Source organism: Saimiri boliviensis, chromosome 14, assembly GCF_048565385.1.
Source record: "Saimiri boliviensis isolate mSaiBol1 chromosome 14, mSaiBol1.pri, whole genome shotgun sequence".
NCBI classification, from domain to species: Eukaryota; Metazoa; Chordata; class Mammalia; order Primates; family Cebidae; genus Saimiri; species Saimiri boliviensis.
Genome location: NC_133462.1, coordinates 4,819,876 through 4,830,528, shown reverse-complemented (window position 1 = coordinate 4,830,528; position 10,653 = coordinate 4,819,876). Strand labels below are relative to the sequence as shown.

At 50.6% G+C, this 10,653-nt stretch overlaps 1 protein-coding gene across 1 annotated transcript in view; it reads right to left on the bottom strand.

Annotated features, from left to right (window-relative positions):
- Positions 1–2,933: 2,933 nt before the first annotated feature.
- NLRP12 (NLR family pyrin domain containing 12) overlaps positions 2,934–10,653 on the bottom strand; it is a 28,268-nt gene continuing 20,548 nt past the window's right edge. The window contains exons 8-10 of the mRNA XM_039466534.2: positions 8,088–8,258; positions 7,120–7,290; positions 2,934–5,697 (exon numbers count right to left, since the gene is read on the bottom strand). Of these exons, the coding sequence (XP_039322468.2) occupies positions 5,610–5,697; positions 7,120–7,290; positions 8,088–8,258 (430 nt within the window). The 3' untranslated portion in view covers positions 2,934–5,609. The remainder of the gene's footprint in view (positions 5,698–7,119; positions 7,291–8,087; positions 8,259–10,653) is intronic.

The following is a 10,653-nucleotide window of genomic DNA, read 5'->3' as shown; positions in this document are numbered from 1 at the left end:
GCAGCGCCCCGATCGCAGCTCCCTGCAGCCTCGAACCCCTGGCTTCAAGAGATCTTCACACCTGCGTCTCCCGCCCCGGGCACGATTCCTATTACGTGCCTGGTTTCAGCTCTGTTCATCAGTGGTTTTCTCAGATTAACCCTTCATGTTTTTCAGGTCCGTCCATCAAGGGCATTTTCTACGTTCCTGATTTAAGAACCTGGAGGGTAAGTGTTCCCACGTGCCACCGCGTCCTCGCCGCTGCCCCTCGGCCTGTGCCACTCAAACTGTGGGGGCACTTTCTGCTGTGTGGTGAAAGTGCCGCCATTTTTTGAGTGCTACCGACCGAGGAAACTCAACCTCTTGGGGCGGGATTCGGGGCCGGAAGTGTTGCAGGTGGAGCTGCTCACGCGGTGGGCCTCAAATGTGGAGCACTATTCCCGGTGTCCAGGTGGAAAGTGCTGCCATATTTGAGTGTCACCGGTGACGCCCAGGTCGACGGAGGCCGCGGAGCTCGGTGTCCTGCCGGAACCAATAACCTGGGGTTTCCATTCCCACCCGGAAAGTGTTTTGGGTGAACTTCCTGTAGAGCACCTGGGTGTCATGCCTCCGGAAAACCTCGGGAGGGCGCTCCTGAGCTTTCACTCGGTATCACTAAGGGAAAATCTGGGTTCGATACTGAGGAAGGGAACGTTCAAACAGCAGCTGGGAGAGGGGCTGGATGCACAAGAAGGAATGGAATGATTTTTGCTTTTGCAACTTGAGTAACTTTGCTCTTGCTGACATTTAGCATGTGTTTGGATGATGGAGGCCAACCTGTTGCAGGCAAGAAAGGTTCATTGGTGGCAGACTAACACCTCATGCTGGGATGCCCAAAATAGAGGCACTTTTCTTTTGGTCTGTACTGGAAAGTGCTTCCATTTTGGGGAATCCTTGCGTGAATAGGCATCAGGACCAATCCTGCTTCAAGGCAGCCTGCCGGGCCACCCCGCGGCTCTGACTGCAGCTTTTGCTCTGACCTGGAATTCCGGGGTTTCTGTTCTGCGGGTTACCAGTGTATGTTCTCATTGACACTAAAAAGTTGTTTTCTGGGGTGGGCAGGAAAACATGGGTGGAAAAGCTTGGTAGGGCATTAATTGGCTGGGTGCCGTGGCATGGATTCCAGCACTTTAGAGGCATAACTAAAGCCTCCTTTGTGATTTAAGTAAACTGCATTAATACTTGACAGTGTTGTGCTTTTAGAACTTTCAACTTAACAAATTTTCCTTTTTTAAAAAATACGGTGTCACCGTATTGGTCAGGCTGGTCTTGAACTCCCGACCTCCGGTGATCTGCCCACCTTGGTCTCCAAAGTATTTGGATTATAGGCGTGAGCTACGATGCCCAGCCTCAAATTTTCCTTTTTAAAAAGTTTTGCTCCAGCCTGGACAGTCATCCCTGCTCACTGCAGCTGAAATTAAATATCCCTGCCACCACAACCAGCTAATTTTTGCATTTTTAGTAGACTGTTTTCACCAAGTTGATCAGGCTTTAACTCCTGACCTCATGATCCACCCACTTCAGCCTCCCAAGATGCCTGGATTACAGGCAGAGCCATTAGGCCCGGCTAACATTCCTTTTAACAAGTAGTATTTATTGGTGACATTTAACATGTGTTTGGAGGCCAACCTCTGGCAAGAAAGGTAAATTGGTGGCAGTTCCCTTGCGAGCAGCTCATGCTGGGATCCCCAAAATAGAGGCGCTATTCCTTTTGTCTGTAGTGGGAAGTGCTTCCATTTTGGGGAGCCCTGTGTGAGTAGGGAATCAGGAACGATCCTGCTTCAACGCAGCCGGCCGGCCCACCCTGTGGGCTCTGACAGCAGTTTCTGCTCTGACCTGGAGTTCCCGGGTTTGTTTACCAGTGTATGCTCCTTCTTACATTAATAACAATGGATGTATTCTGGGGTGGGCAGGATCTGCCATTTGACCACAGATGAACAGTAAAGGAAAAGCTTGATGGGGCGTCAGGAATCCTGGTTGTTTAAAGGGAATTTGCCTACCCTGTTCCTCAACTGGTACACAGCCTGTATGTCAGCTGATTATAGTGTTTGGCCAGAGCGTGGGGTGGAATTCTTGCACCCTGCTACACTGTGCCACTCTCTCACCTCCTAATTTGATTCTGAAATAAAATGTGAACAGCAGCATCTTGTTTCCCGGCTGGTCTGTTGGTTTCAAATGGGCTCAGCCACCCACAAGTGCTGGGATCCCAGACCTGAGCCTTCCCAGAGCTTCCTCTGCTACCCAAGTACATTGCTTCTTACAAATGGCTAGTATTGTTTCCCTTCTATCCCTGCTAGAACTTGGAAGTTTTAGTAAACCCAGCACTTTGGGAGGCTGGAGGGGCAGATCACTGGCCAATATGGTTAAAGCCTATCTCCGTTAAATTAGCTGGGCGTTCTGGCACATGCCTCTGGTCAGTGCTCCCAGGAGGCTGAACCCAGAAGGCAGAAGTCACTAGAGTGCCACTACAGAGCAAGACCCATCTCAAGAACAAAGTTCTGGAGGTAGATGGTGGTGGTGGGATTTTTAAAAATGAAACTCCCACCCAGGCTGCTCCCAGTGAAGACCTCCCTGGCTCCATAGATCCTGCATAAGCACCCCCCGCATGCCACCCTTAGTAGCTGGCAGTACAGCAGTGTGCCCCCATGCTCCGTGAATATTTGTAGAGATTTGGGTCTATCATTGGCCAGCTTTGACTGAACCTTACTAGTTACCAGTCATCCCTCCTTTACAGACGGGACTTTACTATCTTGCCAGGGCAGGATGGCCTCTCTTGACATGACAGAGGTGACCACAGCACCAGGTGTAAGTTCATCCTTACTAGGTTTTTTTTTTTTAATAGATGGGGATTCACCATGTTGGCCAGGCTGGTTTTGAACTCCTAACCGCAGGTGCCACCCACCTCAGCCTCCCAAAGTGCTAGGATTACAGGCATGAGCCACTGTGCCCAGCAGTAGGCTGGCCTCCCGAGCAGCTTCGACCTCTGGCTCCTGGGACCAGCAATTCTGCCTTGGCCTCCAGTAGCTGGGATTTCAGCTACAAGCCACCATGCCCGACTTTTTTTTAGTGAATGGGGTTTCACCATGTTGGCCAGGCTGGTCTGAAAGTCCTGACCTCAGGTGATCTGCCCATCTAGGATTTTAAGTATGAGGCTCCCTATCATTGGTTCCAGAGCTGCTGGTCATTGTCCCCCGGGGCTGTTCCCAAACCCAGCTGCTTTGCCCATTGCACACAATATCTGAAGGTGGAGGAAGCTCTGATATTCAAGGGAGTTTTGTGCCGCTGTTTGCCTCTGCAATTCAAAAAACAGTTGTGTCCTGGACGGAGGGAAGTCCTCATGGTAACCAATAAAACTTCCCCTTTACTTGACCCACCTGGGCCTGTCATTCTACGGGAAACCTGGGAATTGTTGAGGTTATTTTTTTTTTGCTCTTGTTACCCAGGCTGCAGTACAATGGCGTGATCTCAGCTCACCACAACCTCTGCCTCCTGGGTTCAGGCAATTCTGCCTCAGCCTCCTGAGTAGCTGGGATTACAGGCATGAGCCATCAGGCCCAGCAGATTTTTTGTATTTTTAAAAAAATTCTATTGGTACCATGTTGATAAGGCTGGTCTAGAACTTCTGACCTCATGTGATCCGCACACCTTGGCCTCCCAAAGTGATGGAATTACACTTTAGTTGAGTTTAAGCTTGTTAGGGTTTGGTCTATATGGCTGCCAGAGAGTGGGCGGGGGTGGTTTGTAGTCAATTCTGTTTGCTTCAGAAGCAGCTGTAGAAACGATTGAATTCAGGCACATAAAGGATATTGGATAAATAACTTTTTTTTTTTGAGACGGAGTTTCACTCTTGTTACCCAGGCTGGAGTGCAATGGCGCGATCTCGGCTCACCGCAACCTCCGCCTCCTGGGTTCAGGCAATTCTCCCGCCTCAGCCTCCTGAGTAGCTGGGATTACAGGCACGTGCCACCATGCCCAGCTAATTTTTTTTTATCTTTAGTAGAGATGGGGTTTCACCATGTTGACCAGGATGGTCTCGATCTCTTGACCTCGTGATCCACCCGCCTCGGCCTCCAGAAGTGCTAGGATTACAGGCTTGAGCCACCGCGCCCGGCCTGCCCAGCTAATTTTTTTTGTATTTTAGTAGAGAGAGCGTTTCACCATGTTACCCAGGCTGTTCTGGAACTCCTGAGCTCAGGCAATTCAGCTGCCTTGGCTTCCCAAGATGCTAGAATTAGAGGTGTGAACCACCCCCCACCCCCGGCTATAACAAGCATTCTCAGGGTCAGCTTGTATACCAGTCTCTTCCGAAGTGCCGAGTGCCCCACGTAGCCTGTGACATTGGAGAACAGGCTTTCCTCAACTTGGCACAATTTGCCTTTGGACCAAGTGCTTTGGTCCTGTGCATTCCTATCGTCGTCCACTAGGTGGCAGTGGCACCCACCCTAGAGTTCGATATTACTAGGTCCGGATGCTGCCAGGGCTCTGCAGGGATGGGTGTCCTTCTGAGGCCCCCTACTGGGCATTTTTCAAGATCTTCTGTTGCCCAGGCTGGGGTGCAGTGGTGCAATGACAGCTCACTGCAGCCTCGTCCTCCTGGGCTTAAAAGATCCTCCTCAGTTCCCAGAGTAGCTGGGACTACAGGCATGTGCCCTCCTCCTGGGTAATAAGTTGTACTAATAAATTTCACCGTGTTACCCAGGCTGGAACGTTGGCTAATTCGTAATAGTGGAGGCTTGCTATATGGCTTAGGCTGGTCTTGAACTCCTGGGCTTCAGCAACCATCTTGCGCGCACCCCCCCATGAAAGTACCGGGGTTACAGGCATGAGCACCACACCTGGCCGCCTGTTGGGGTTTTACCTGTCCTGTTAGGGGCCGTCACACGTTAATTTGGTCCCAAGCAGAGGGACTTTTTTTTTTTTTTTTTTTTTTTTTTTTTTTTTTTTGAGACGGAGTTTCACTCTTGTTACCGAGGCTGGAGTGCAATGGCGCGATCTCGGCTCACCGCAACCTCCGCCTCCTGGGCTCAGGCAATTCTCCTGCCTCAGCCTCCTGAGTAGCTGGGATTACAGGCACGCGCCACCACGCCCAGCTAATTTTTTGTATTTTTAGTAGAGACGGGGTTTCACTATGTTGACCGGGATGGTCTCGATCTCTTGACCTTGTGATCCACCCGCCTCGGCCTCCCAAAGTGCTGGGATTACAGGCTTGAGCCACCGTGCCCGGCCAGGACTTTTTTTTGAGATGGAGTTTCGCTCTTGTTACCCAGGCTGGAGTGCAATGGCGTGATCTCGGCCGACCGCAACCTCTGCCTCCTGGGTTCAAGCAATTCCCCTGCCTCAGCCTCCTGAGTAGCTGGGATTACAGGCACACGCCACCATGCCCAGCTATTTTTTTTGTATTTTTAGTAGAGACGGGGTTTCACCATGTTGACCAGGATGGTCTCGATCTCATGGCCCCTGCGCAGAGGGACTTTTGATGTTAGTCTGCATGAGTTTGTAGGAAGGATCCTGATCATGAGGCTGTGGGGATGATAAGCACACTCCCATCTTCCTCTGTCCAGATTTCAAGTGGAGCCAGTAGATAGGACCACTCAGCAGCCAATGTCCAAGTACGGTTTTGTTGCTCGAAGTGCTGCCAGCCTACTGTGGGTCATTTTATTCAGGTCGATTCCAAATAACCTGTGGACACAAGAGTTGATGTTATCATAGTCCACTACTGTGGCATTCCATTAATAAGCCCAAAGTATCTACCTACAGGTAGATACTGTTGGAAAGCAAGCTTACTGCATGCCACACACAAGTCCCCACGCTGTTTTAACTCACATAATTTTTTTTTTTGGAGATGGAGTCTCGGTCTGTTGCCCAGGCTATAGTGCAGTGGCACAATCTCGGCTCACTACAACCTCTACCTCCCAGGTTCAGGCAATTCTGCTTCCGCCTCCCTAGTAGCTGGGATTACAGGCATGTACCACCAAGCCCAGTGAATTTTGTATTTTTTGTAGAGATGGGGTTTTTCCATGTTGGTCAAGCTGGTCTTGAACTCCCATGGGACCTCATGTGATTCACCCACCTCGACCTCCCAAAATGCTGGGATTACAGGGGTGAGCCACTGTGCCCAGCTGAATTTGGCGTAATTTTTTTTTTGAGACTGAGGCTCACTCTGTTGCCCAGGCTGGAGTGCATTGGTGTAATAATGGCTCACTGCAACCTCAACCTCATGGGCTCAAAGGATCCTCTCATCTTAGAACCCTGAGTAGCTGGGACCACGGGTGGGTGGGGGTGTGTGTGTGTGTGTGTGTGTGTGTCTGTCTGTCTGCCTGCGCACATGCGTGTTTCTCCTAAAGATGGGATTTTTTCATGTTGCCCAAGCTGGTCTCAAACTTCTGAGCTCAAGCAATTCTCCCACATCAGCCTGTCAAAGTACTGGGAAAACAGGTACCATGCCCTGCACCTGGCCTAAACTTTGATTGCATAACTGCGTTCCAGCCTGGGTGACAGCAAGATCCTGTTAAAAATAAAAGGCCGCTCAGTGGCTCACGCCTGTAATCCCAACACTTTGGGAGACTGTGGTGGGCAGATCACCTGAGGTCAGGAGTTTGAGACCAGCCTGACCAAGATGGAGAAACCGTTTCTACTAAAAATACAAAATTAGCCAGGTGTGGTGGCGCGTGTCTATAATCCCAGCTACTTGGGAGGCTGAGGCAGGAGAATTGCTCGACCCAGGAGGCGGAGGTTTCAGTGAGCCAAGATGGCACCATTGCACTCCAGTCTGGGCGACAGAGCAAAACTCCATCTCAAAAAAAAAAAAAAAGGGCGACTGGAATTTGAATCCAAGCAGAGTAATTCTAGATTCTCACTGAAATTACAGCAAGCTCCAGTGCGATAGGTAAGCCACGGTGGTCCCCTTCCACAGACAAGGAGGTTATCCAAGGTCACATAGCTGGATGACCTCAGTATCTTCAAGAGGTAATGCTTAGCCTCAGCTGTGTGCCTCCTCATTGCATAGGCCAGTGCATTAAAGTACCCATCAGCTTAGCTACCCCTCATGCTCCCAGCCCAATGTCCAGCCTCCTCCAGAGAGAATCTGTCATCATCCCTCACCAGAGAACTCGGAGTTTGCAGCCAGGATGGCTAAGCCGCTTGCAGAGCAGTCGGACACCTGTGTCCCCTAGGGCGTTGTTGGTCAGATAAAGCTCCGTCAAGGTCTGGTTGATCCCCAGGGTGAAGTACAGATTCTTACAAGCCTTGGCTGTTAGGCCACAGCTATCCAGCCTGTTGAAAATAAGGAGCTGGTTAAGGCTACTTTTTTTTTTTTTTTTTTGAGATGGCGTCTTATTATGTTTCCCAGGCTGGACAGCAACGCCGCGATGATCTTGGCTCGCTGCAACCTCCACCTCCTGGGTTCAAGTGATTCTTCTGCCTCAGCCTCCCAAGTAGCTGGGATGACAGTCACCCGCCACCATGCCCGGCTAATTTTTCAGATTTTTAGTAGAGTTAAGGTTTCACCATGCTGGCCAGGCTGGTCTCGAACTTCTGACCTCATGATCCACCTGCCTCGGCCTCCCAAAGTGCTGGGATTACAGGCATAAGCCACCATGCCTGGCTAAATTTTTTTATTTTTTATTTTTTTGAGACGGAGTTTCGCTCTTGTTACCCAGGCTGGAGTGCAATGGCGCGATCTCGGCTCACCGCAACCTCCGCCTCCTGAGTAGCTGGGATTACAGGCACGTGCCACCATGCCCAGCTAATTTTTTGTATTTGTAGTAGAGACGGGGTTTCACCATGTTGACCAGGATGGTCTCGATCTCTCGACCTTGTGATCCACCCGCCTCGGCCTCCCAAAGTGCTGGGATTACAGGCTTGAGCCACCGCACCCGGCCTAAATTTTTTTTTTTTTTTAATGTGGCAGCACCCCCAAATCAAGAATAAATTCAGAGAGACTTCTGGTCTTGTCTTTCCACCTCTCTTCTACCTGAATCTTTTGTGGAGAAGGCAGGATACTTGGTAAATAGGAAAATGCAGGATGGGAAAGCACTTCCATCGTCCCCGGCTCACTCCCTGATGCTCACCACAGTTTCTGGAGTCTGCAGGTGGGATGCTGCAGCCCCTCGGCCAGCAGCCACAGGCCCCAGTCTCCCAGGTCGTTGAAGCTCAGGTCCAGCTCCCGGAGGTGGTGGTTGGCCTGGAGCACCGCAGAAAGACCTTCACAGGCGGCAGCACCCAGCCGGCAGATGCCCAGCCTGCAAAGACAGGATGCCAGATCAGACTGGGAAGCATTCTTCCTGCAAACACCTGCCGGGAGGGCCCTGTGTCAGTCCTGTGCTGGTTGCAGACAGGGACACACTCAGTCTTTACCCTTGAGATGACAAAAAGCTAAGACTGAACTAGGAAGATGAAAGGATGGGAAGCATACAAGAACAGAAAGAAGCCCTGTGTGGTGGCTCACACCTGTGACCCCAGCACTGGGAGTCTGAGGCGGGCAGACCACGAGGTCAGGGGTTCAAAACCCGCCTGATCAACATGGTAAAACCCCATCTCTACTAGAAACATAAAAATTAGTTGTCTGTGGTGGTATGCGCCTCAAGTCCCATCTCAGGAGGATGAGGCAGGAGAATTGCTTGAACCGCCGGGCGCGGTGGCTCACGCCTGTAATCCCAGCACTTTGGGAGGCCGAGGCAGGCGGATCACAAGGTCAAGAGATCGAGACCATCCTGGTCAACATGGTGAAACCCCGTCTTTACTAAAAATACAAAACATTAGCTGGGCGTGGTGGCACGTGCCTGTAATCCCAGCTACTCAGGAGGCTGAGGCAGGAGAATTGCCTGAACCCAGGAGGCAGAGGTTGTGGTGCGCCAAGATCGTGCCATTGCACTCCAGCCTGGGTGACAAGAGCGAAACTCCGTCTCAAAAAAAGAAAAAGAAAATCCCCAAAATCAGCTGAGCGTGGTGACACATATCTGTAGTCACAGCTGTTCCAGAGGCTGAGGTGGTTCAGTCACTTGAACCCAGGAGGTGGAGGTTGCAGTGAGTCCATATTTCGTCACTGCAGTCCAGCCTGGCAGATAGAATGAGACTCCTCAAAAAGAAAAGAAAAAAAGGCCGGGCGCGGTGGCTCAAGCCTGTAATCCCAGCACTTTGGGAGGCCGAGGCGGGTGGATCACGAGGTCAAGAGATGGAGACCCTCCTGGTCAACATGGTGAAACCCCGTCTCTATTAAAAATACAAAAAATTAGCTGGGCATGGTGGCACGTGCCTGTAATCCCAGCTACTGAGGAGGCTGAGGCAGGAGAATTGCTTGAACTCAGGAGGCGGAGGTTGTGGTGAGCCGAGATCGCGCCATTGCACTCCAGCCTGGGTAACAAGAGCAAAACAACTCCGTCTCAAAAAAAAAAAAAGAAAAGAAACAAAGAAAAGAGGGAAAAAACATTAGTTGGGGCCAGGCAGGGTGGCTCATGTCTGTAATCCCAGAACTTTGGGAAGCCTAGGTAGGTAGATCATTGAGGTCAGGAGTTCAAGACCAGCCTGGCCAAACCTTGGCTCTACCAAAAATAGAAAAATTAGCCAGGTGTGGTGGGGTGTGCCTGTAATCCCACTAAAGAGGCTGAGGCTGGAGACGTGCTTGAACCTGGGAGGTGGTGGTTGCAGTGAGCCGAGGTGGAGCCACTGCACTTCAGCCAGGATGACAGAATGAAACTGCAAAAAGCAGATAGTTTGCTGGACATGGTGGTGTGTACCTGTATTCCCAACCACTACTGTGGAGGCTGACGCCGGAGGATCCCTTGACCCCAGGAGTTGGAGGCTGTAGTTCACTGTGACCCTGCCTGTGAATAGCCACTGGACTCCAGCGTAGGCAACACAGCAACAGCCCATCTCAAAAAAAAAAAAAAAAAAATTGTGTGTAATTCTAGGGAACGAGAATTGCTTGTGTAATTTTTTTTGTTTTGTTTTTTTGCTGGTGCCTTGATTAAAAAAAAAAATACTCAAAATGTGTATTTCTGAGCATCTCTACCCACATCTTGTGCTAGTCACTAGGAGATAGAGTTGGAATAGCTCCTACCCTTGCAGAATGCTACTACACACACACACACACAGATCACAAAGTTATTTTTTGAGATGGAGTCTCACTCTCGTAGCCAAGGCTGGAGTGTGCAGTGGCTCAATCTCAGCTCACTGCAACCTCCACCTCCTGGGTTCAAGTGATTCTTCTGCCTCAGCCTCCTGAGTGCCTGGAATACAGGTGCCTGCCACCATGCCCGGCTAATTTTTCTTTTTTTTTCTTTTTCTTTTTTTTTTTTTTGAGACGGAGTTTCGCTCTTGTTACCCAGGCTGGAGTGCAATGGCGCGATCTCAGCTCACCGCAACCTCCACCTCCTGGGTTCAGGCGATTCTCCTGCCTCAGCCTCCCGAGTAGCTGGGATTACAGGCACGCGCCACCATGCCCAGCTAATTTTTTGTATTTTTAGTAGAGACGGGGTTTCACCATGTTGACCAGGTTGGTCTCGATCTCTCGACCTTGTGATCCACCCGCCTCGGCCTCCCAAAGTGCTGGGATTACAGGCTTGAGCCACCGCGCCCGGCCTAATTTTTCTATTTTTAATAGACACGGTGTTTCACCATGTCAGGCTAGTCTTGAAC